The sequence below is a fragment of the Erpetoichthys calabaricus genome, chromosome 6 (assembly GCF_900747795.2).
Source record: "Erpetoichthys calabaricus chromosome 6, fErpCal1.3, whole genome shotgun sequence".
NCBI classification, from domain to species: domain Eukaryota; kingdom Metazoa; phylum Chordata; class Cladistia; order Polypteriformes; family Polypteridae; genus Erpetoichthys; species Erpetoichthys calabaricus.
In genome coordinates this window covers 122,882,920-122,910,360 of record NC_041399.2, presented here as the reverse complement: position 1 = coordinate 122,910,360, position 27,441 = coordinate 122,882,920, and the positions used below count along the sequence as shown (strand labels likewise).

Genomic DNA, 27,441 nt, shown 5'->3' with positions numbered 1-27,441 from the left:
AATACAGTGTCCAGATCAAGTCAATTAATTACTCTTACAATGATAATAGTCAAACTTCCGACACGAGCTACTGTGACAGAACCTGGGCTGGCAAAGAATTCTTAAACAAAAGGAGCGATGTCGGACTGTGGCACTCAGTACTCTGAATAGCATAAAGTTGTGAAAAAGAGTACCTTATAGCCTTAATCCAAGAGGAAAAACAACACAGGATTCAAAAAGCAGTCAAGGAGGCAGGCAGCAGATCATATAGGCAATAATATTCAGAGATTCAGTTTTTATCTACGGGGGAGAATTAGCAGCCAAAATGTGCCAGCATAAACTCTCATAACATGGATGATGGGATAAAAAGAAAATATTCTAATATTCAGGTACTCAGTAGAATGTCCCTTGCCGTTTTGATGCAACAGATTTATCCTGTATAGCACCTAAATTGTGGACGCCTTCACTTTCTAAGTCACAGACATAGTGCTGGTACATCGGTTATGTAGAGTTTTCAGTAATTGTTTATACAGTAACTTATGCAGGGACATACGACAATAAAAGTTCCCTTGGGGAAAAATAAAGTCCTGTCTATCTAAAAAGCAAGCTTCAAGCACAGTCTGATTATTCTGCCAGCAGTCTTCTCCAATAAAGCCAATCTTTGATTTATTCACTGCTTTTCACTACACACCTTGCCAGTATGTTTAAATATAATGCATTTGATAAATTTAGAATTTAAAATATTATCACATACAACATTGATTTATTTTACAAACTTTATTGATTTATTTCAGCCGCCCGCTCATATTCGGTTGTAACTATCAGTTTTTTTTTTGCTACTTGTTAATTAACTCCTAAGTCTGAGCTAAGCTATTCATTTTCACTTCTTGCACTGTGGTTTCATGTGTACTTGTTTGAATGTTAAAAGAAAGGTTGTAAGTAACACACTGCTGTAGGCAAGGTAAGCTGGCATCTGCACAGTCATCTTTCTCACACCTTTTCATAAGTGTGGCTAATACCTGTCTGTTATCAGTGAATATGTCTTTTTAATGTTTAACTTATGTCTGCAGTATGTAGAGCTATACCATTGAAGTGATAGGTGCAAGTTATACCAAGTATCTTATGAAAATGTGGATTTGTGCTTTGTCTTTCTAAGGCATTTTATGTAGCTCTCTTGTACACCTTCATTTTCTTTGTTCATGTTTTGCTCTATCTGCATTTAATGACGGTTTCAACAAAATATTTTCAGAATCAGAATATCTTTATTGTCATTGTAACAAATACAACGAAATTAGGTGCAGTTCCTGCGGTGTCAAAATATAAATAAAATATAATTAAAAAAAGGATAAGAAAGGGTAAGAAGAAATAAGGCAGAACACAAACATTTAACATAAGACCTTAATTACACATGAACACTATTGCACAATATGTCATCTATTGCACTACTGCATTGGAGGTGATTAGGTGGCATTCAGTGCCCTAATAGCAACAGGGTAGAAACTGTTATTCAGTCATTAGTTTTTGTTTTGATGCTCCTATATCTTTTGCCTGATGGAAACAGTTGGAACATGTCATGAGCAGGGTGTGAGGAGTCTTTTAAGATGTTTCCTGCTTTCCTGAGGCAGCGAGAGCTGTGCAGTTCATCCAGAGAGGGTAAAGAACAGCCGATGATCTGCTGGGCAGTCTTTACGATCCGCTGAAGTGTTTTCCTCTGTGCTGTTGTGCAGCTGAAAAACCACACGCAGAGGCAGTAGCGCAGGATACTCTCGAAAGAGAAGCGATAGAAGGACACCAGCAGTTTTTGGGGGATGTTATTTTTCCTGAGAACTCTCAGGAAATAAAGTCTCTGCTGAGCCTTCTATGCCAGCTCAACCGTGTTCACACACAGGACAGGTCTTCCATGATGTGGACTCCCAGGAAGCGGAAGTCTGACAACCTCTCTACACAGTCCCCTCCGATGTAGAGTGGTTTGATGTCCATTTTCTTTTTCCTGAAGTCCACAACGAGCTCTTTGGTCTTTCTTGTGTTCAGGAGCAGGTTGCTGTCAGTGCACCATGCTGTTGGCTGCTCCACTTCGTTCCTGTAGGTGGATTCATCCTCTCCAGAGATGAGCCCCACCACAGTGGTATTGTCTACAAATTTGACGATGGTGTTGCTGTGGTGGGCGGGGGCGCAATCGTGTGTACAGCGTGAAGAGCAGGGGGCTCAGCACACACCCCTGAGGAGAGCTAGTGCTGATGCTGATGGCCAAGGAGATGTGAGGGCCTACCCTAACCCTTTGTATGCGGTCTGTCAGGAAGTCTTTAATCCATATACAGGTGGAATACGGGCTTGCCCACCAAGCTGTGAGGGAGGATGGTGTTAAAAGCAGAGCTAAAATCAATAAAGATGAGACGTGCGTAGCTCCCCTGGTGCTCCAAATGGGACAGGGCAGCATGGAGAGCAGCAGCAACAGCGTCCTCAGTAGACCTGTTAGCCCTGTAAGCAAATTGGTGTGCATCAAAGGTGAGAAGGATGAAGGACATGATATGACTCCGGACCAGTCTCTCAAAACACTTCATCAAAACTGGAGTGAGCGCTACTGGCCAATAGTCATTCAGGCAGGTTATGGGTGATTTTTTTGGTAAAGGGAGTAAGATGGAGGATTTCAGACAGGGAGGAACTGAGGCCTGGGACAGTGATCAGCCAGCTGCTCTGTACAACTCCTCAACACACGTCCAGGGACACTGTCTTGACCTGCTGCCTTCCTAGGATTGACAGCCTGGAACGAGCGTCTCACCTCGTGTTCCACCACCCTAAGGGAGTGGGTGATGTTGTTGTGAGTTGATGCTGCATGTGTAACAGCTGCCTCTGGTAGTTCCATCTCAAAGCGAGCAAAGAAGTGGTTCAGCTCCTCTGCCATTGAGGCGTCATCTTCAGCAGCTCCACAGCTGGTCCTGTAGTTGGTGAAGTGCTGGACTCCTTGCCACACCTGCCTGCTGCAATTACTGTCTAGGTCCTCCTCAATCCTTCTTCTGTAGTCCCTCTTAGCCTTTCTTTTTTTTTTCTTTTTTTTTTTTAATTTTATTTATTAATTTTATTGTAATCATTCCACACAAATAGATCAATTAATGCAAAAAAGAATTGAAGACAAAGCAAACCCCACCCTTGAGAAGGAGAGCATGGCCAAAGGAGAATTGCTTAGGGCTTTTTAATAGGGCAAAAATAAACAAAAAAAAAAAAGGAAAAAAAAAAAATATAAATAAATAAATGGAGAAGGAAAAGAAATGCGGAAATAATTATTTCTTCTTATTCTAAAATATTATTGATTAGATCCTGCCAGGTTTTGAAAAAATTCTGTACAGATCCTCTAACTGAGAATTTGATTTTTTCCTATTTCAAATAATATAAAACATCTGTTTCCCACTGACTTAATCAGAGGAAAGTTAGGATTCTTCCAATTTAACAAAATAAGTCTGCGTGCCAAAAGTGTAGTGAATGAAGTCTCAGTTTGCTTGTCCTTCTTCACTTCAAGTTCATCTGGAAGAACACCGAACACAGCTGTTAATAGGTTAGGAGGGATTGTGATACCAAGGCTGTCTGAAAGGCACTTAAAATTTTTGGTCCAGAATGATGTTAATTGGGTGCAGGCCCAAAATATGTGACCCAGTGAGGCAGGAGCTTGGTTGCAGCGTTCGCAGGTTAGATCTTGCCCTGGAAACATTTTGGACAGTTTTAAGCGAGACAGATGAGCTCGATATATAATTTTTAGTTGAATAATTCTATGCTTTGCGCATATGGAGCTTGAGTGAATTCTCTGCAATGCTACCTTCCACTCCTTTTCTGATATATTAATTAAGAGATCTTTTTCCCATTGTCCTCTTGGATCTTTGAAAGGGAGGGACTCTAATAAAATTTTATATAATGCGGAAATGGTGTTTAATTCTTTGAAATTGAGTGATATTTTTTCCAGCATGGTGGAGGGTACGAGATGAGGAAAATCGGGCAGTTTCTGTTTAACAAAGTTTCTAATTTGAAGATAGTGAAAGAAATGTGTAGCTGGGAGATTGAATTTGGAATGTAATTGTTCAAAGGATGCAAAGATATTGTCTATATAAAGATCTATGAGCAATTTAATCCCAAATCTTTTCCAGATATTAAAAACTGGATATGTTTGCGAGGGTTGAAAGAGGTGGTTCTCCTACAGGGGTGCCACAGATAAAAGATTTTCCATCTTAAAATGCTTTCTAAGTTGGTTCCATATTCTGAGTGAGTAAAGCACAATTGGGTTATTAGTATATTTGCAGTAACTTGCATTTATTGGAGCGCAGAGCAGGGTGTATAAAGAAGTACTACAGAATTTTACTTCTATTGTGGACCAAGCCTGTGTATGTTCATTTATTTGTGTCCATGTTTTTATGGCTTGTATGTTTGCTGCCCAGTAATAAAACTGAAAATTAGGTAGAGCCATGCCACCTTCTGCCTGAGGTCTCTGTAGGGTCGCTCTTCAGATACACGAGTGTTTTGAGTTCCAAATAAATGAGGTTATAGTTGACTCTAATTGCTTAAAAAATGATTTATTGATATATATTGGAATGTTTTGAAATAAAAAAGAAGTTTAGGAAGGATATTCAGCTTAACAACGTTAATTCTTCCAGCTAGAGTGAGAGGAAGGGTTGACCATCTATGCAAGTCTTGCTTAATTTTTTCCATACAGACGGCAAAATTTTGTTGATAAAGAGCTTTATGTTTACTTGTGATATTTACCCCTAGGTATTTAAACTGATCTGCTATGGTAAAAGGTAGGTGTCCAATCTAATATTATCCATCCATCCATCCATTTTCTAACCCGCTGAATCCGAACACAGGGTCATGGGGGTCTGCTGGAGCCAGTCCCAGCCAACACAGGGCACAAGGCAGGAACCAATCCCGGGCAGGGTGCCAACCCACCGCAGATCATCTAATATTATATGCTTATGAATTCACTGGAAAGAGTATACTTTTATTCAGATTGATTCTGAGACCAGATATCTTTTGAAATTCTGTAAGTGCTGTTAAAACTGCAGGCACAGTGTTTTCTGGGTCTGATATATATAAAACCATATCATCTGCATATAGAGAAATTTTCTGTTCCAGTCCTTCTCTGATAATCCCCTTTATCTGATAAGAATTTCGACAGTGGACTGCCAGTGGTAATTGCAAAAAGCAGTGGACCGCCAGTGGCAATTGCAAACAGCAGTGGTGACAAGGGGCATCCTTGTCTGGTGCCACGTTCTAGCTTAAAGTAGTCTGAACAAATGTTGTTAATACAAACTGAAGCTTCTGGATTGGTATACAGTAGTTTGATCCATGCACAAATATTCGGGCCAAACCCAAATTTCTCCAATGCAGTGAAAAGGTAGTTCCATTCAATCATATCAAATGCCTTTTCTGCATCTAGAGATAATAATATCTCTGGGGTGTTTGACTTTGCTGGTGAATATATTACATTAAACAGGTGTCGGAGATTGGAAGATAAGTGTCGGCCTATAATAAATCCAGTTTGATCCTGTGATATTACCGAAGGCAGCACTTTCTCCATCCTTCTAGCTATAATTTTTGAGAGTATCTTAACATCATTATTCAGTAGTGAAATTGGTCTGTATGATGCACATTGTAACAAGTCCTTGTTTTGTTTAGGAAAGACGGTGATTAATGCTTGATGAAAAGTTTGAGGTAGAATTTGATTGTCTCTAGCTTCTGTAAATGTTGCCAATAAGAGGGGAGCTAGCTGAGTGGAGAATTTCTTATAAAATTCTACAGGGTAGCCATCAGGGCCTGCTGATTTCTCACTTTGAAATAACTTTATAGCATCTAGTAATTCTGATAGGGTCAGAGATTTATCCACTTCCTCAGCACTTAAAGTATCTATTTGTGGTGTCTGTAATATATTCAGAAATGCATTAGATTGTGTGTTGTCTTCTTTGAATTCAGTAGAATATAAGATTTTATAGTAATCTCTAAATGTGTGCATTATATTTTAGTGGTCAATGATTCCTTCTCCATTTGTGTTGGTGATTACTGGGATTGCATTGCAAACTTTTTGCTTGTAGATTTGTTGAGCTAAAAGCTTATTAGCTTTCTCTCTGTGTTCATAGTAATGATGTCTTGACTTATAAATAAGTTGTTCAGTTTCTTTAGTTGTCAAGATGTTGAGTTCTGTATGCAGAGCCTACCTTTTCCTAGGAAGAGCCTCACTTGGACGCCTGGCTTGTTCTTCGTCTATTCTAGTAATTTCGCTTCTTATCTCTGACGCTTTCTTGGTTTCTGATTTATTTCTGTGAAAAATGCCTGTCTTCAGATTGGACCGTGTCATGCTGTAGAGAGCCTTGTCACCACACCTAAAGGCAGTGTTCCTTTCCTTTAGCAGCCGATGAACCTCTCTTGTCATCCAGGGCTTCTGGTTTGGATAGATACGGATATGTTTCTCCACTGTGACAGTGTCAGTGCAGGTTTTGATGTAGTACAATACACTGTCGGTGTAGAGTTCCAGGTCTGGACTTTCAAAAATGTCCCAGTTAGTCCTGTTGAAGCAGTCCTGCAGCTGCAGAGAGGCGTCATCAGGCCAGGTTGTGATGAATCTTTAGGTGGTAAGAGCAGATTTGCGGAGAGGGATGTATGCAGGAATCATCTGCAGTGACTTGTGATCAGACTGGGCCAGGTGTGAAAGCTGTTTAGCTCTGTAGCCTAGCTTGATGTTTGAGTAGACCTTGTCCAGTGTGTTGGCTCCTCAAGTAGCACACTTTACGTGCTGGTGGAGTTTGGGGAGCACTACTTTTAAATCCACGTGATTAAAGTCCCCTGCGATAATGAACACTGAATCAGGGTAACAGCTCTGTTGGCTGCTAATGCTGCTGTATAAATGTTTCAGAGCCAAGTTAGCATTAGCAGCTGGTGGTATGTAAACAGCTGTGATCATTACCACATTGAACTCCCGCGGTAAATAGATAGGTCTACATTTCACAGTCATATACTCCAAGTCAGGGGAGCAATGGCTATCCAATATCACTGGCGTCCGTGCACCAGTTATTATTGAAGATTCTTATGAATATTCACAGTGTCTTCTTGTTATTTGGGCTTTAGGTTTATCCAGTTCTATATATGACCAGTGTGCTGTAGATGCAATAGCAACCTGCAGCACAGTTTAACTTGGTTTCAAATACTTAATCAAAAATCAGAAAACATCTACCCTGGCTTATACTGGGTATATTGTATATCTTATAGTTTCTGGAATGAATATTTATTGTTTCTGCACAGAGTGTCACTCTTGCCCACACCCTCACTTGTGCCACCTTTAGAGCACAACGCCTAGCTGCCTATGTCAGCCAATATTGGCATGCTGATGTGAGAATGTATACCTGCCTTCATTTATGATCGTGGTGTTCTGAATATCTGCCTATTTTTGTATTTTGAAAAAGAGACCTTTTTTTGTTTTTTGGAAGTGAAGCAAATCCAGAATGCAGTATATGTTTATATCATCATCTGCAGTTTTGAGGTGACTTGAGCCTGGACTGGCTTATGTTTATAGGGCAGGGAAATAATTTCTTAAATTAGCATAGAGAAGAGAGATTGTTTTACTTATTACGCAGGACAGTCTTTGGAGAAATGCTGTAGCAGTTTACTGCTTTATTATTTTTAAATATAGCATCTCTCTGTAGTTGCTTTTTATGATTTTAAGAATTTGTTTTTTTTTTTGTTTTTTTTTTAAGAGAAAAGTGGCTCACTGGGGACAAATATCAGTGGAGTTGGAAGCCTCTGAGAGACACAGCAGATGAATGAGTAAATGGTTTCAATAGTAGACTCACCAAGAGACCACAGGTGATGAAGAGGCTAGGGGATGGTATGCTGTTGGATTCATGCTGCAGGTGACCCTGGTAGACAAGTTGTGTGGTACTACTGCCCTGTCCACAGGCTCAAAAGGTGTGTGCTATTTGCCCAGGGCTTAGTTTCTCATCTGTGACCCTGGATAGCTTATTCTCTTTTGTGTCAGGGGTCTTTGTGCTCTTATCTTACCCATGATGAGTTTTACAAGCTAGCATGTATGGTTTGAAGTTTTTAGGTTTGGGGTATTTGAAAATGCAAGCAAAAGATGTTCCCAAGGGTTTATTGCTGAAGTCACAAGCATAGCTATTCACTAAGGTATCTATTTTTTTTTCCTTTTCCAAAATTCTTTCCCCAAATTAATTGAGATTTAATTTTGTATTTGTCCTAATCACGTTCTTTACTTTGGATTAGTCTCCTTTTGTTTCTGGCTATACACATTGGTACAGAACTGGTGGAAGTTGTCTGAGACCATTTTCTACTGTTGTCCAGGTCTAAAATCATATAGTACTAAAAATGTTAGCATCTGACTTTTGACTATTATTTTAGCCATCTTTACATGTATGTGCAGTGTGCACAAGGATAGCAACAAGAAGATTAAAGACCTAATTTGGATTAATTAAAATAAAGTGCATATCCATGTAACAAATGTAATAATATCCCATGCTATAGAACATTATAGTTGATGACTAAATCCAGTTGTAAATTTAAAGATATCAAAAGAGCGAAATAATTAAATAACAAACCATGCCATACGTATGTTTTATGCATATGTTTTTGCCCACGAGAATGTTCAGTAGTGAATGTTTTGTCGCAATTACCGTATATACTATCCAAAACAGATATCTGAGGAACAGGGATCATTTTGTTTTTAAAGCACGTTGACTGCAATATTTATTTTCTATTTAATTACCAAATGTGCAATTCAAACTTTCATTCAAGTGTAAAATTCACTAGATAGCGTCTAATATGAAAAATGGGTTTACAAAAATGTATTTCTAATATTTAAAAACATATGTGTTTTAAGGATGTACTCTACCCAAAAATTATATATTTTTTTTACGATGTTACTTACCCCATGTAGTGGCTGAGAAAAAAAACTCATATTTTCATGCAGAATAAAAGAAAACAGTTTACAATATAATGTAACGTAATAGTGACCCGTTCCATATTCATCTTCTCTGTGGGTGACACATTTTTTATGGTATTTTGGTTAAAAATTTAAGTGTTAGCTTATCTATAAGTATTTGCAGTATTTTTATTATTGAAGTGGCAGAGGCTGAAGACAAACCAGAAATCAAACTGTAATTGTAGTGTGGGTTAAATCATCATGTCAAGTTTTGTAAAAAGAGCAAGACAGGAATTATGGTTGAGAGAGAACATAAATGACAAGCATAAAATTCTTAACAATATAAAGTTTTTTATTTTTACCTGGAAATGATACTTTATTTTTTAAAGAGAAAGTTAAGATAAAGGAGCTTCCTTGATTCCTTGGCTTTAAATAGTCTGCCATTAATTAAGTAACTGATCAGAGCAGATGCTGTCTATAGTATTACTATGGGAAAGGACCCATAGCAACCAGTGAAACTCTACTTTTGATGATGTCATCAACCCTGACCAAATGACCTTGGAAAATTAAAAATAGGTAATTAGAAAAAAAAATCCAAAATATGTCATATTTGTCCAAAAAATGGAGCTCATGACCATTTTAAAGCATTGTTATGCTAAAGACAAATGTGTAAAGTAAACTGAGAAATGTAATAAACTGCGTAGCATTTCTTGCCCTGTGTTAATGGGTTCAAAACAGAGTGCATTATCATTGAGGACTGGTGGAAAAACAGCATTATTCTTCAGAATTGCTAGGAAGTGGAACATGGTACCTGATACATAAAAAGGAAATATTATTGCAGGTTAGTACTGCTTGAATGCAATCTAACTGCATGTCAATGTTACCAAAGGTCATTTTAGGCTTAATTTTAGTGGGAAGAGATAACAAACAGCATGTCTTTGTACCTGAATTACTTAATCTTTGAATTAGAAAACGTGCATTGTTTTGAATGCTTTAAGTACATGCACATATTAAATTGACTTTTGCAACAACTATTAAATCTGGGACTTGCAAGTTTAAATAGTTTTTATTTGTAGTTTGAAGGTAACTAATTTCCTGCTGTATTTTAAACTAATAGGTTATTATGATGATTAATGGTGCCATATTCCTTAAAGTATTTAATGTTAATAATATTAAATAGTTGCTATTTCTTGTACAGTTAATACTATTTAGTCAGTCATTTTTCTTCAAACTTCTAGTGAATTTGTTAAAAGAAGTAGTAATTTTGGTATTACATTTGTGTATTATACAAAAGAACAAGGCTGAGATTTGCTAATCAGTGTCAACTTTATTTTCTTCAAATAACAGTAGCCAATTGTTAGTAGTAAAAATATATTTTAAACATAAATTTTATTTTCACACAATTCAAAATTTTTAAGGATTATCCTTTTTAAAAGAACTAATAGAGTATGTTTCAGATATTGTTAAATTATTGTCATTTTTGGTTGACAGGATTGCTCATCAACAATTGAGGCACCACATTTGCTGTGATTTATAATGAATAAGGATAATGTCATTCACAGCTGGCCAGCTTCTTATTATATGAAGAATGAGAAGCGATGGACTTCGGGTGTTTTGTCCTTGACTTTGAAATCATTGATGTTCCAAACAAGCAAAGATGGGCAAAATCTGTTCACAATCAGGCTTTCCAACATCATTGACCTAAAGAAGGAATCTTCCAGCTTTATTTTTAGCTCTCTTACTGTTCTGGATGAAGGAAACATCAAGCATTGGTTTAGTTCCTTACAGCCAAGTAGATGTGTGGTGTTCAATGTAATTGAGCACTTTTGGAGAGAGCAGCTACTTCCACCTGAAGGTGAATCAACAGCTTCTGTGCCTGGGCCAAGCAAAGGGAAGCAATTGATTGGTCTTATGTGTAACTCTCAGAAAAGATTGGAAGACACTGGCAAAATACTGGACCAACAGAAGGAACAGTTTAATAACATCATGGTGGGATTAGACAAAATCGAGTCTGATTTACATGTAGCAGACAGGTAATAACTACTTATGTATGTTTAATATTATGTGTTTTAACACCACATGGAGATTGAAAAGCAATGCTGCCGAGTGTAGGAGACACTTGTTTTCACTATGGTAGAGATAACTGTGAGAGTGAACACCAAATACATATATACAAAAAAGAAATGCCTATCAGTCCCATCAGATCCTATTTTGGTGTCAGGTATTCCTTCTAATTACATGGACAGACTTTTTATCTCACCTGCCATTCATCATTAATTTTTGCCTTTTTCTGTTAGCACTCTTTCACCTTACAGTCAAGTAATACAACAACAACAACAACAACAACAACATTTATTTATATATCACATTTTCATACAAAAAAGTAGCTCAAAGTGCTTAAGTGTTTAATGAGCCCAGCATCTTATTTCCAAGCTCAAAGCACTGTTTCAGGGTCAGTCTGTTTATTCCAAATCAAAAAGTGTCTACTGAAATGCTTTGGCTGCAAAGACACAGCACATTCTGGTGGCTTCTCCATGCATTTTATTATGTAACTACCACAAGTATATAAACGGTGAATGGTAGATTTAGGGTAATTGTCTACTTTGGAAGGATTTGAATTATTAATACATTGTCTGACTGAAGTCTACATTGAGGAACTGCCTGCACAATTTGTTTGAAAAGTGTTGTTTTTGTGCCCATGCCAGGGTAGGTAGGATATTTTAAAAAACTCAAGTAAAGTAATATATTGGTTCTGATTATGCCCTTTTATACAATACAATACAATACAATTTATTTTTGTTTAGCCCAAATTGCACAAGACGTGCCGAAATGGGCTTTAACACGCCCTGCCTTTTGACAGCTCCCTAGCCTTGACTCTCTAAGAGACCAGGAAAAACTCCCAAAAAAACCCTTGTAGGGAAAAAATGGATGAAACCTTGGGAAAGGCAGTTCAAAGAGTGACACCTTTCCAGGTAGGTTGGGTGTGCAGTGGGTGTCAAAAAAGGGGATAAATACAACACTATACACAGAACATAACATAAGTAATCCTCAATACAATATAATAGTGCAAAAGAAATATTACAAGTACAAAGCAAAATTCAACAGTAGATGATATCACATAATTCAGTTTGGATTTGTTCAGAATCCTGGAGACCTCGGCCAATAAACTGCTTCCCCCTGCTGGCAATTTCACAGCTGAGACAGCGCTGGGACAGCCAATCCGATGAAAGGACCCCTCTACCCGACGATTCCTGCAATCCTCCATCAGAGATAACTTTACCTTAGGGAGGCAAAAATAACTTGGCAGGTGGGCAATGGCACATTTGAGTACCGAGAAGAGAAACAATAGTAACAAATTAGAACTATCATATTACTTATGTTTTAGTGCTGACGACTATCAACAGAGATGCAGTATACACAGTTAATCAGCAGCTTTAGTCAGGATATGCTAAACTGAAGTAGTCCGTCATCAGCCGGGATTTGAAAGCTGCGACTGAAGGGGCATCTATTATAGTAGCAGGCAGACCATTCCACAGTTTAGGGGCCCTGTAACTAAAAACATGACCTCCCACTGTTATTTTATTAATCCTTGGAATCATAAATAGACTAGCATCTTGAGATCTTTATGTACGTTCTGATTTGTAAGTCATGTTAAGTTCAGATAAATAAGCTGGACCTTGGCCATTTAAGGCTTTATATGTTAAAAAGAGGATTTTGAAATCAGCCCTAAACTTACCCGGGAGCCTGTGTAAGGATTTAAGAACTGGAGTTATGTGTTCATATTTTCTTGTTCTTGTAATAATTCTTGCAGCCGCATTTTGAATTAACTGGAAGCTGTATATAGAACAGTTTAAATATCCAGTGAACACCGCAATGCAGTTGTCAATCCTACTAGAAATAAATGCATTAATTAATTTCTCAGAATCCTACTTATTTAGAAAACGCCTAAATTTCCAACATTTTTAAGATGGGAGAAACATTTTTTAGAAATCTTTGTAATGTGCACTTTAAATTACATGCTAGAATCACTGATAACTCCTAGATTGTGGGCTGATTCAGTAAAATTAATGGTGATTCCAACTGAGTTAAATAATGACAAAATATTGTTGCGATCAGCATCATTCCCTCCAATAATTAACATCTTTATTTTATCAGTGTTTAAAGGCAAGTAGTTCTCATCCATCCACTCCTTTAATTTACTAACACAACAAATGAAAGACAACATTGGAGAAACTTAATTTGGTCTAAAAGAAAGGTATAACTGGGTGTCTTCTGCGTATGAGTAAAAATTAAAATGATGTTTTCTAATGATAGATCCCTGTGGAAGCAAGTAAAGTGTAAAACAGTAAAGGTCCCAGTACTAAGCCTTGCACAACACCATATCTCAATTCTGTGTATAAAGATGGATTGCTGTCAGCACATTTCTGTACGTAGTGGAATTGATTTGATAAATAAAAACTAAACCAGATGTAAGACGCTAGGGGTCGCTGTTGCCCCTTTAAACCCAACAGACAGACTCTCAGGACCCAAAGTAAAAGCACTAAGAAGATATTTATTAAATATTTCTTCTTTCACAGTGCCCTTCAATCACCACAGCCACCAAAAGACAATTAAATAACACCACAGTAATCACTATTCTCTTTCTTATTCACCTCCACCCGACTCTGGCTCACTTGGTGGGTTCCCAGCAGTCCTTTAAATAGTCCTTGACCCGGATGTGCTTGTGTTCTTCCACCCACATGACTTGCCAGCACTTCCAGGTCAGCTGGAGAATTCAAGTTCTTTAATCAGCCCAGAAGTACTTCAGGGCTTCCGTCCTCGTGACTGTGTAGTACTTCTGGGCTATAGGGAAAGCATGAGTCCACAGGTCCTTCGACAGCTCCCCTTGGCGGCACTCAACAGGGCTGAGAAACTGAACTCCATGTCCCAGGATGGCCTTTGGGAATCCGGGGAACCACTACACTCCAGGGGAGCTGCCACCTAGCGCTTTGGGAGAGGCAGTGTCGACAAGTAGCCTTCTTTCCATTTTAAAGGGTGTCCCAGCTGTCTCTCACATTGCCCCTCCCTTAGCTGAGCACTGTAGGGCGAAGTGTCCAATCCCACGAGTGTTGTCCTTCTCCAGTATGCGCTGTCTATAGCCTCCATACCATGGCTTTGTCCTGCAAAATGAGAACAGGAGAACTGCGGGGAGATTTTGTGCCCATTGGGGTCAGCTGGAGAATTCAAGTTCTTTAATCAGGCTGGAAGTACTTCTGGGCTTCCGCCCTCGTGACTACCTAGTACAGTAGAACCTTTGGTCACGAACGTTTCCGAACACGTACAAATCGAGTTCCGATCAAAAAATTTGCTGAAATTTTGCATCTGTTCAAAACCACACGCTCTGGTGGTGAACAAAAATACTGGCGGCCAGTTTCCCTACGTGCGATTTCCCATTTTCCGTTTCCCATTTTCTTTTGTTTGCGTATACAGGGCCTAACAAAGCAGCTGATGTTGCAAAAGGAGTTACAATGTTAACCAAGCAGAGGCCTCAAGTGCTGGAAGAGGTGGAAAAACTGTTGCTAGTGTAGTTGAACGAGAAGCAACTTGCAGGGGATAGTGTAAGCGAGGCGATCATATGCGAGAAAGCCAGGAAGATTCATGGCGATTTACTGAAAAAAAATTCCTTTTTCGAGTGGCAAAGGTAAGGAATTTAAAGCCAGTAGATGATGGTTTGAAAAGTTTTGCAAGAGAAGTGGCATTTAATTTTTTTCCCTGTGCTTAAAACTCATAAAAAAGTGTTTACAGCAAGCGGTTCGTAAGGGTCTAGCGCAAACTCTTACAATGTTAGTTTTCTCTGTTGTTCAAGGTTTTCTCAGTGTTTTTCAATGTTTTTACATTTAGTTTAATATTACACTGTGCATTCTATGATATAAAATTAACTATTTTTGTGCTTAAAAAAAATATATTTACATACAGTTCATACAGTTTGGAACGGATTAATTGTATTTACATACAATCTTATGGGGAAATTACATTCAGGTCGCGACCAAATCAGGTCGCGTCCAGAGTTTTGGAACGAATTACGATTGTGGCCAGAGGTACCACTATACTTCCGGGCTATAGGGAAAGCATGAGTCCCTAGGTCCTTCAACAGCTTCCCCTGGCAGCACCCACGGCACCCAACAAGGCTGAGAAACCAAACTCCAAGTCCCAGGAAACCCTGCGGAATCCAGGGCAACACTACACTCCAGGAAAGCTGTCACCTAGTGTTTTGGGGAATGCAGTGTCGACAAGTAGCTGCCTTCCCCCATCCTTCAATTTTAGGGACGTCCCGGCCGGGTTGAACTGCCAGCAGTCTCACACAGGCAAAGACAGTGCCTGGAAGCCCAACATTATTTTCTAGTCTGTGCAGTAAAATAGAATGGTCAATGGTGTCAAATGCTGCGCTAAGTCTAACAACATAATTACAGTGGAGTTCCTTCATCAAAGGATATCAGAATGTTGATTACAACACGCGTTAGTGCCGTTTCTGTACTATGACCAGTGCGGAAACCAGACTGGAATTTCTCATATAAATTGTGGTGCGTAAGGTGTGACTGAAGCTGATTGGCAACTACTTTTTCAAGTATTTTAGAGAGAAAGGATACATTTGAAATGGGTCTATGGTTATTTAGAATGTGTGGGTCTAGGTCTGACTTTTTAAGTAATGGTTTGATGACTGACAGCACTAAGCCTCAGGTACTGTGCCATGCAATAATGAACTATTAATAATGTTAACAATAGGTGCTGCAAGAACATCCATTGCACTTTTTACTAGTTTTGTTGGCACTGGGTCTAGGAAACAAGTAGTAGATTTTATTTTAGAAATTAAAGTCAAGATTTCAGGCTCAGTTACAGGATTAAAATTTCTAAAGCATTGAACGCAATGTGAGACAGGGTCTGCCAAGCTAGTATGTGGTTTGAACTGTGATACTGAGATCTGGGATCTTATATTTTTAATTCTGTCTTTAAAGAAGTTCATAAAGTCTGTACTGCTAATATCTGTTGGTATTTTGCACTGTAGATCTGAATTCCCATTTGTTAATTTAGCCACTGTTTTAAACAGTACCCAAGGATTTTTATTATTGGTATCTATTATTGTAGAATAGTAGTCTAAGTGAGCTTTAAAGAGAGCCTTTTAATGTTTTTTAACACTCTCTGTCTGTGCAATTTGAAAGACATGCAGCTTTGTTGTTCTCCATCTGCGCTCCAGTTTTCGACACTCTTATTTAAGTGCTTGAGTTTTTTCATTAAACCAGGGAGAGTTTCTATGTGATTTCATCACTTTTGTTTTATGGGGAGCCACTGCGTCCAGAGCATCTCTTAAGGTCATATTATAATGTGATGTTAGCTGATCTACTATCTAAACTGTTTTCTATGCTTACATTTGATATTAACTGATCTAAGTGGTTTTCCACAATTACACTTGACTTACTCAAAGTAAGTAATCTATAAATTTTGAAGCAGAATTAGAATCTAGATGTCACACAGTCTTAATCTGCTACATAATTAAGTAGTGATCAGAAATGACTTAATTTAATAGAGTAATTTTTAAATTTTGAATTTTAACTTGTAAGTTATAATTAAATCTAATGTGTGGTTATGATTATGAGATGGACCTTTGACAATCTGACAAAATCCTACTGAATTTAACAAATAAGTAAAACATTTGCTAAAAGTGTCAGTTTCCACATCAATTTGTATATTAAAATCCTCCATCAATACTATGTAATCATAATTTATAGCCAAATCAGATGAAAGGTTGCCAAATTCAGCCATGAACAATGGGTATGGCTGTGGTGGTCTGTAGACTAGCACAACAATTGTGTTGGAATCTGTTTTAATAAAGGATGTGAAGTTACCTAAATTTTTAGAAGTAATTTGCATTTTGTTACAATGAATTATTCCAAGGCCTCCTCATCGACCAGAATTTCTTGACTTATGAAGGAATATGTAACCATCTGGTGATGCCTCAGCTAGGGGAACAGTGTCAGATATACTAGGCCAGGTTTCAGTGAGAAGTCCATCCATCCATCCATTATCTAACCCACTATATATCAGAATTTCTAGTTAGTATAATACCATTTACCAAAACAGTTTTACTTCCAAGAGAGCGATTGTTCAATAAGCAGCATATAGAACTGCAGCCTTCTTGCTGAAGTGGTGGAGGGTCTGGTTTTATCTTTTTGTCTAATTATACACATTTTTTGGTTATCAAGTAACTTAAGGTCTGCATCATGACTAAATTTACTGAATGCCCCATAACAGGGATTATAGGTAAAGCTTCAGGAAAGTAACAGATGGGATAAACAACAGCTTGTGATTTAAGATCACATGACTGTGGCCTGGATGGTGCTCTGATCAGTCAGCCAGTCAGTTTTGCTGCCATATTTTGGGATAAGACATAAGATCCCCTCCAGTTAGGATGAAGACCATCTCTTTTGAAAAATCAAGGCCTTTCCCAAAAGTCATCCCAATTGTTCACAAAGGCTATGCTTTTTTTTTGCACACCAGGTAGGCAATTATGAGCACTTTGTTGCTCTCAATATTCACAGGCGTGCTGCAGAGTGCTGAAAATCTGTTCTGGGTCCGAATTGGTGACCTAGGTGCTGAGGGACTAAATTTTGGCATCTAGGACCCCTGTCTTACTGTTACCTACTCACCCTTTAATGAAGTAAAATGTTAATGTGGACCCTGCTCCGCCAACCTGTCATACAAAAATTAAATCTAACATTTTCATGCTGTCTCTCTTTTTGGTCACTGATAATGCAGAGATTCCTATGACAGCACCTGCGAACTCATAATGGATTGTAAAACACCAGTAATAGACAAGGAAGAAAATGTATACAGTGGGGCAAAAAAGTATTTAGTCAGCCACCAATTGTCATGTTCTCCCACTTAAAAAGATGAGAGAGGCCTGTAATTTTCATCATAGGTATACCTCAACTATGAGAGACAAAATGAGAAAAAAATCCAGAAAATCACATTCTCTGATTTTTAAAGAATTTATTTCCAAATTATGGTGGAAAATAAGTATTTGGTCAATAACAAAAGTTCATCTCAATACTTTGTTTTATACCCTTCGTTGGCAATGACAGAGGTCAAACGTTTTCTGTAAGTCTTCACAAGGTTTTCACACACTGTTGCTGGTATTTTGGACCATTCCTCCATGCAGATCTCCTCTAGAGCAGTGATGTTTTGGGGCTGTCGCTGGGCAACACGGACTTTCAACTCCCTCCAAAGATTTTCTATGGGGTTGAGATCTGGAGACTGGCTAGGCCACTCCAGGACCTTGAAATGCTTCTTACGAAGCCACTCCTTCATTACCCGGGCGGTGTGTTTGGGATCATTGTCATGCTGAAAGACCCAGCCACATTACATCTTCCATGCCCTTGCTGATGGAAGGAGGTTTTCACTCAAAATCTGACGATACATGGCCCCATTCATTCTTTCCTTTACACGGATCAGTCGTCCTGGTCCCTTTGCAGAAAAACAGCCCCAAAGCATGCTGTTTCCACCCCCATGCTTTACAGTTGGTATGGTGTTCTTTGGATGCAACTCAGCATTCTTTCTCCTCCAAACACGACGAGTAGAGTTTTTTTCATCTGACCATATGACATTCTCCCAATCCTCTTCTGGATCATCCAAATGCTCTCAAGCAAACTTCAGACGGGCCTGCACATGTACTGGCTTAAGCAGGGGGACACGTCTGGCACTGCAGGATTTGAGTCCCTGGCGGCGTAGTGTGTTACTGATGGTAGCCTTTGTTACTTTGGTCCCAGCTCTCTGCAGGTCATTCACTAGGTCCCCCCGTGTGGTTCTGGGATTTTTGCTCACCGTTCTTGTGATCATTTTGACCCTACAGGGTGAGAACTTGCGTGGAGCCCCAGATCGAGGGAGATTATCAGTGGTCTTATATGTCTTCCATTTTCTAATAATTGCTCCCACAGTTGATTTCTTCACACCAAGCTGCTTACCTATTGCAGATTCAGTCTTCCCAGCCAGGTGCAGGTCTACAATTTTGTTTCTGGTGTCCTTTGACAGCTCTTTGGTCTTGGCCATAGTGGAGTTTGGAGTGTGACTGTTTGAGGTTGTGGACAGGTGTCTTTTATATTGATAACGAGTTCAAAAAGGTGCCATTAATACAGGTAACAAGTGGAGGACAGAGGAGACTCTTACAGAAGAAGTTACAGGTCTGTGAGAGCCAGAAATCTTGCTTGTTTGTAGGTGACCAAATACTTATTGTCCACCATAACTTGCAAATAAATTCTTTAAAAATCAGACAATGTGATTTTCTGCATTTTTTTCTCATTTTGTCTCTCATAGTTGAGATATACCTATGATGAAAATTACAGGCCTCTCTCATCTTTTTAAGTGGGAGAACTTGCACAATTGGTGGCCGACTAAATACTTTTTTGCCTCACTGTATATGGTGTAACGTTCAAGTGCGTTTCGAGAGTTATATAAACGAATAGAATGTAATCCCTTAGTGTTTGTGTTTTCACCTTTTGATGAACTCGAGCCCTGTCCATGGATTGTTCCTGCTTAGTGCCCTGTGCTTGCTGGGATAGGCTCCAGCTTCTTGCAGCCATGCGTTAGACAAGCAAGTTAGGGAAAGGGCTGGATGGAAGATTTCAGTATTGTACGTAAATTTGTTTTTAAAAATACCATTTTACAATATTGTTTTCATAGACAGCAGTTTACAACTCATGATGAAAAGAATGATTTGCTTTTGATAGTTATTGATTTTGGAGGGTCTGTGGCTAATTGTACTTTTTTTTGGTGGTAGCAATTTGCAGAAAATAGTGTTTTAAACAGATAATTTGTTCTCAGGTGTAAAACTTCTGATGTTTTAAAAGAACCAGATTTATCCATCAATCCATCCATTTCCCAACCCGCTGAATCCGAACACAGGGTCAGGGGAGTCTGCTGGAGCCAATCCCAGCCGACACAGGGCACAAGGCAGGAACCAATCCCGGGCAGGGTGCGAACCCACCGCAGAGAACCAGATTTATTGCAAGATAAATATTTTGATGATAATGACTGCTGAGTTAGTGACAAACAATTAGATAATGTGAAACCATTAGGCTCATGTAGTACAACAACAATATTTATTTATATAGCACATTTTCATACAAATGATGTAGCTCAAAACGCTTTATAGGATGAAGAAAGAGAAAAAAGATCCATCCATCCATCCATTTTCCAACCCGCTGAATCCGAACACAGGGTCACGGGGGTCTGCTGGAGCCAATCCCAGCCAACACAGGGCACAAGGCAGGAACCAATCCCGGGCAGGGTGCCAACCCACCGCAGAGAACCAGATTTATTGCAAGATAAATATTTTGATGATAATGACTGCTGAGTTAGTGACAAACAATTAGATAATGTGAAACCATTAGGCTCTTGTACTACAACAACAATTTTTATTTATATAGCACATTTTCATACAAATGATGTAGCTCAAAACACTTTATAGGATGAAGAAAGAGAAAAAAGATAAAATATAAAAATCAAATTAGGCAATACTAATGCAAGAAGCTGTCCTGATGGTGTGTGACTTGTTATGGACAGCAGAACATGGATATTCTGCCTCCAACTTAGCACAAACATTTACCAGCTACCAAATGAATTGTGTGCAACAAATGTAGAAATGAATTAAATTTGCAGCACATGATCTTCTAAGCCTCTATCTTATTAGAATGTACCTAAAAAGGTTTTATTTTTCTGTGGTCTTTTAGGGATAAATGATTTACAATTTAATGAAGGACCGGGGAAAAATAGCAGAACAAGAATAAATATAACAAAATGTTCATAATTTTTAGTTAAGAATTTCCTACATGAAGCATTTTACTACCAATAGATCAAATTATTTTACTTCTAAAATATGTTATGTGTAGAAAATTGCATGGTGCCATGTTACAATGTTTTTATTTATTAATTTATAATTAAATCTTGATTTCTTTTAATTCATTGTTTTTATTACCTACTTTAATTTACATGCCATGTAGTATATAACAAATAGCTGCACCCAGGGACATTTATCCAATTTGTGTGAATATGCAATATCGCTGTGACAAGGTATTACAAATGATTAGGTCTGCCTGTTTTCCATTGTCATGATGGCCATGAGAAGGCTAAACATGAGGCTCAATACAAAAAAGACAGTAGCAGTCATAGAAACATCTGAATGCTTATAATAATGAGGAACAAATATGTTAATAGTACATACTTCTGTTTTCTTAAAGCCAGTAGAGATGAGAATTGCCATAATACAGTAGTATGTTAATACTTGTTTTTCTGTTTATTTCCTTTTTATTTAATTGATAGATATTGAAGCTAAAATGACATCACTTTAGCAGTAGCACTGTATGTTGCATTGATTTCATCTTGAAATCATAATTTGACATAGTTCAATTTTCAAATTGCAAGAGCTGTTTTTTAATTAACCTTCACCTGCCTCTCCCCCTGACAGCCTTTTTGGGGCTGAAACAGTGGGAGTAATGGTGCACTGCACTATTGTTAAAACAGTCAACAGTGTTGTTTAACATCAGCAACATTTTTCTGCCCAGCCATGCTTTTCAGCTTTCTTTGGTAAAGTGTAATGCTATGTAATTTTATTTATACTTTTATTGATTTTTTTTTGTATTTTTTATTTTGTTGCACCGTTGGTGTGTTTGTTTTCCAGGGGTGCAAAGAAAGCTTTGTTCACACTGTACAGTATATACTATTTGTCACACATACAGGATTACTGTCTCACACAACATACTAAAGCAATATGGTAACAATTATGTTTGGATTTAGAATAAGTTAAAAGCACTAGGCAGAAAAAAGTATGCATTGTATTCTTATGCCAGTTTTGCAGGGCATGATGGTATCCTATATCACCATAGAAATGCTATAGCACACATTGTTGTGCAAGAGGGGTGTGTAGTGACAATCAATTAATGAATGGATTATTTTTAGTGTGTTTTCTCATACAGTACTTTCATTAAGAGAATTTTGCCTGTTGCTATTTGTATTTTCTAATTGTGGCTCTTTATTACTTGTTGATACTTAATACAACCTACACGTTTATACAAAAGTATGAGCTATAAAGTATATTTTGTATTACTGACATTAGGTGTTGAACTATAGATAAAGTGTCAATTTTAAATGTTGTATTCAGTTTGAAAGATATTATAAAAACTTTCATTTACATATATTTGTTTTTGTGAAATTATTTTTGCAAAGAGTAATTAACTTTTTTGAAGGTACATTAACCATTTTAATAATTCAAGAAAATGAGAGATGCCAATATAATATAATGAGCTAATCAGCGAAATCACCAGAATACATCTAGAATATGCCAGGTTTCCAAATGAGGCACTCTATAGAAAAAGTCAGGTTTTGCAATCACAATTTAACCTCTTGACTACTATAGAAAACGTAACAGTTTATCTTTAAATTGTGACATCATTATTATGCACATGAAGAAAAGGCCAATAAGATCTTAGCCCAACAAATCCACAAGCAGGAAGTCCGTAATGAAATAACAACAATTAACAACACCGTTGGAGATAAAATTATTGACCATAAAAATGTAACTCACACATTTAGAGAGGACTGTAAGTCCTTATATTCTACTCAGTTTAAAGAAAATAAAACACCATCTAATGAGTTTTTGGTTCATTAGAGAATCCACAACTAGATTTTCTTAGTGCTTGCAGAACTGGATAAATTGCTGACACTTTCAGAATTACTAGATGCTATAAACTCACTTCAAAATGGGAAATCAGCCAACCATGATAGTTACCCAGTGGAATTTCATAAAAAAATTCTCAAATAAGTTAGCTGCACTGTTATTAGCACCGTTTATAGACGTGAAAGACAAAAAAATTCTACCTCAAACTTTTCGCAAAGCATTAAGTTCCATCTTTCCTAAGAAAAACAAGGACCTACTACAATGTGCATCATATAGACCAATATCTCTTCTGAATAACAATGTTAAGATACTCTCCAAAGTTCTAGCCAGAAGGATTAACCCTTTGCGGTCGTTAGGCCAGAAAACTGGCCTTAGTAAAAAGTGCGCTATAGGTCGTCAGGCCACCGCTGGTGGCCCTGCAAGTTTCTGACCGATTTGCACAGTCGCCTGGTCGAGAAAAGTGGCCTGTGTTATTCCTACGTGCTTGAAAAAAATAACTGCTGTAATTATTGGCGTTTTTTTCAATAATTAATTACGACTAATGTAGCGTGACGTTGAAAATTAAATACGACTGCAAAGGGTTAAGAAAGTGCTTCCTTCTGTAATATCACAAGATCAAACTGGATTTATTAAAGGGAGACATTTAAATTCTAACCTTCAATGTTTGTTTAATATTTGGGTTCAGTCCAAACATATGTGCATGGATCAAACTACTTTATACTACTCCAGAAGCTTCAGTTCGTATTAACAACATTATTTCAGATAACTTTAAATTAGTATATGGTACTCAACAAGTATGCCCCTTATCACCTTTGCTCTTTTCAATCACCATTAAGCCATTGGCTGTATACTTTGGGGGATTTTCAGAGAAAGACTTGAACAGAAAATATCACTATGTGCAGATAATATGGTACTGTATATATTGGACCCAAAAAATATTTTGCCAGCAGTCCTAAAAGCATTAGCAGATTTCTAAAAGATATCTGGGCTTTAAATCAGCCTGAATACAACCATGCCTTTTCCAGTTATTTCTCTAGCATGTAATATCGGACTGGACACCTTCCCATTTGTCTTAGCAGATCAGTTTAGATGTCTGGGGGTAAATATTACAAGTAAATATAAAGCTCTTTTTCAACAAAATTTTGCTGTCTGCATGGAATAAATTAAACAAGATGTGACTAGATGATCTACCCTCTACCTTACATTAGCAGGTTAGAATCAACATTGTTAAGATAACCATCCTTTCCAAGATGCTCTTCCTATTTCAAAGCATCCCCATATACGGTGCATCCGGAAAGTATTCACAGCGCATCACTTTTTCCACATTTTGTTATGTTACAGCCTTATTCCAAAATGGATTAAGTTCATTTTTTTCCTCAGAATTCTACACCCAACACCCCGTAATGACAACGTGAAAAAAGTTTACTTGAGTTTTTTGCAAATTTATTAAAAATAAAAACACTGAGAAATCCCATGTGCATAAGTATTCACAGCCTTTGCTCAATACTTTTGTCGATGCACCTTTGGCAGCAATTACAGCCTCAAGTCTTTTTGAATACTAGGGGGCTTCGCTCGCCAACCCCCGTGTTTGGTTTTCCAGATACACACTTTTAAGATTTTTTTTCTTTGAATTGCTGCTATTTTGATGATCTACATCATCAGCAATTAATAATTTTTTTTTACAAAGTAAAAAAGTAAGTAGAGTTCTGCATTGGACTCCTGTCTGTAAAGTCGTGCTATTTTCCTCTCACAGTTCCAAAAGTACATGGGGTTACCAAGGTGATACCCCAGCTTTTGTCTAGGTTTTTGTACAAGGGCTAGACACAACGTTTTTGACTCCTGGGGTAAATGTAGCTTTTTAAATAAGCAGACTGATAAATATATATACATGAACAAAGTAACCAATAAATGCATGTGCGGTAAACTCCGTTTGTGAAATTCTCAAGATTCTTTATTTGTCACATGCATAGTTATACAGGACAACAAGCAGTGAAATGCATCCTGATCCACTTATCAAAAACTGTGAAAAGTTAGACGAATATCAGTTAAATTAACAAAAAGTCATAGATTGAAAGATAACAGTATAGTAGAACATAATAAATAAGTAAAATTATGTGAATAAAGTAGAATTAAGTGTTAAGGTGCAATAGTGTAGTAATTATTGTGCTAAACCAAAGTTAGACTGGTGCATAGTTAAATGAGGCAGTTTGTTTGTTTGCGCTACTGCGATCTTCACTTTTTATCATATTTTCTAATTTTCCTACTTTCATATCCTTTAACTTTCTCCACATGTGTATAGCGCCATTTTTTTTTTTAGCCTTTCTAATTTCACTGGTTTCATAATCTCTAACCTGCTCTGCATGTGTTTAGCGCCAACGTTTGTAAGCATCATTATGAAGTTCTACTTTGTCCTTTTATTCATTGTCTTTTAATTCTGAGCTGTACAGTACAATACATAGAACAGAATAAATCCTCAATACAGTATAAAAATAAAAATTCTAGAAGTACGGAGTAGAATTTCACATTAGATGATATCACATAATATGATTTGGATTTGTTTTAAGTCCTGGAGACCTCATTCATCAAGCTGCCTCCCCCATTTTGCCATTCCACATTTGAAATAGCGCTAATCCGATGAAAGGACCCCTCATTCCCACGTCCCCATTCATCAGGGATGACTTTACCTTAGGCAGGCAACCTACAATTTAAAGAGATTGTTATTTTCTTGTGAATTGTTACATATGCATTATTTTCACTTTTACTTTAAAAACTTTTGTAAAAACGATACTTGTTCTTTATTTCCTGCCCCGCGCGAGGATACATCTCTTTCTTCCCGGACGTATAATACTGCTTGTGTTGTGAAGGGTGTTGTGGCTGAACGTACGCTAAGGATATGCCTTTGAATCATTTGCTGTCTTTTTGCTGCTTGCTAGCTGCCTCTTCTGCCTGTCGCATGTCATTGTTTTAAGAGCTCTGAGCACACGATGCTTGCCTGCCAAAAGCAATCCAACAACTGCTAACTTAGAGGTCTGTTGACTTGTTTTAAATGATGGCTCACTGCCTGGTCTCGCGTGACGTTGTAAAAGCAATACCTGTCTTTTATTTCTGGCCACGGGCGTGGTTGAATTCTTTCTTGCAGGATGTATAATGCTGCTTGCGTTCGGTTGGGGTAGCTGCTGTCGCAGCTTTCTCTACATGTGTATAGTGCCGTTTTTTTGTTTTTTTTTGAGCCTTTCTAATTTCACTGGTTTCATAGTCTCTAACCTGCTCTGCATGTGTTTAGCGCCAACGTTTGTAAATGTCTCTATGAAGTTCTACTTTGTTTTTTACTCACTGTCATTTAATTCTGAGCCGGATTGGACGTGCTTTTTTTTCAATTCCACTTGTTCCAGGCTGATAATTACTTTCCTTATTTTCTGAATTTGCACCTCGATTATTCTTTTTTGCTCTTTTTTCTGTGCAACGCATTTGAGTCTCTTTTCTCCGCGCCCGATTGGACGTGCTTTTTTTCCATTTCACTTGTTCCGGGCTGATCATCACGTTCCTTATTTTCTAAATTTGAACCTAGATTATTGTTTTTCTTTTTAGCATTTTTTTCTCTCCATCGCTTTTGGGTCTCTGTTCTCCGCGCTTTTCTTTCTTCTTCGTTTAATTGTCGACGTTTTATTTCTACCCTATTCATTTCATTTCTACCGTACTGACCTTATACACTTTATATGCACTGAGAGCCCTGGAGCTCTGTGTGCTGCATGACTGCCTTTACACTACTGATTTGTTTTTTTTTATATTGCTTGTAAGTAGGGTGTGTCTTGCAAGACTTTCGTTCTATGTTCCTGTGAGATTCACCGTGGCAGGTCTCTTTCGTCTCGCGGGTCTTTAAATTATCTTTCGAGAAAGATCACGTATCGTAGACTATCAGGACAGGGGACAGGATTTCTTTTTATAATAGAGAGATGATGCCACAAGCTTGGCACACCTATCCTTGGCCAGTTTCGCCCATTCCTCTTTGCAGCACCTCTCAAGCTCCATCAGGTTGGACGGGAAGCGTCGGTGCACAGCCATTTTAAGATCTCTCCAGAGATGTTCAATCGGATTCAAGTCTGGGCTATGGTGGGCCACTCAAGGACATTCACAGAGTTGTCCTGAGGCCACTCCTTTGATATCTTGGCTGTGTGCTTAGGGTCGTTGTCCTGCTGAAAGATTACACATCTCCCCAATCTGAGGTCAAGAGCGCTCTGGAGCAGGTTTTCATCCAGGATGTCTCTGTACATTGCTGCAGTCATCTTTCCCTTTATCCTGACTAGTCTCCCAGTCCCTGCCGCTGAAAAACATCCCCACAGCATGATGCTGCCACCACCATGCTTCACTGTAGAGATGGTATTGGCCTGGTGATGAGCGGTGCCTGGTTTCCTCCAAACGTGACGCCTGGCATTCACTCCAAAGAGTTCAATCTTTGACTCATCAGATCAGAGAATGTTCTTTCTCATGGTCTGAGAGTCCTTCAGGTGCCTTTTGGCAAACTCCAGGTGGGCTTCCATGTGCCTTTTACTAAGGAGTGGCTTCCGTCTGGCCACTCTACCATACAGTCCTGATTGGTGGATTGCTGCAGAGATGGTTGTCCTTCTGGAAGGTTCTCCTCTCTCCACAAAGGACCTCTGGAGCTGTGACAGAGTGACCATCGGGTTCTTGGTCACCTCCCTGACTAAGACCCTTCTCCCCCTATCGCTCAGTTTAGATGGCCGGCCAGCTCTAGGAAGAGTCCTGGTGGTTTCGAACTTCTTCCACTTATGGATGATGGAGGCCACTCTGCTCATTGGGACCTTCAAAGCAGCAGACATTTTTCTATAACCTT

General features: G+C 38.3%; 1 protein-coding gene across 2 annotated transcripts in view; it reads left to right on the top strand.

The window, feature by feature from the left end:
* The window catches only part of snap47 (synaptosome associated protein 47), a 131,062-nt gene that overhangs the window by 35,822 nt on the left and 67,799 nt on the right, over window positions 1–27,441 (top strand). Inside the window, exons 2-3 of one of the 2 annotated variants that reach the window (XM_028803896.2) lie at window positions 7,707–7,917; window positions 10,379–10,920. In XM_028803896.2, the coding sequence (XP_028659729.1) occupies window positions 10,424–10,920 (497 nt within the window). In that variant the 5' untranslated portion in view covers window positions 7,707–7,917; window positions 10,379–10,423. The remainder of the gene's footprint in view (window positions 1–7,706; window positions 7,918–10,378; window positions 10,921–27,441) is intronic. The other variant, XM_028803897.2, reaches the window with a different exon arrangement.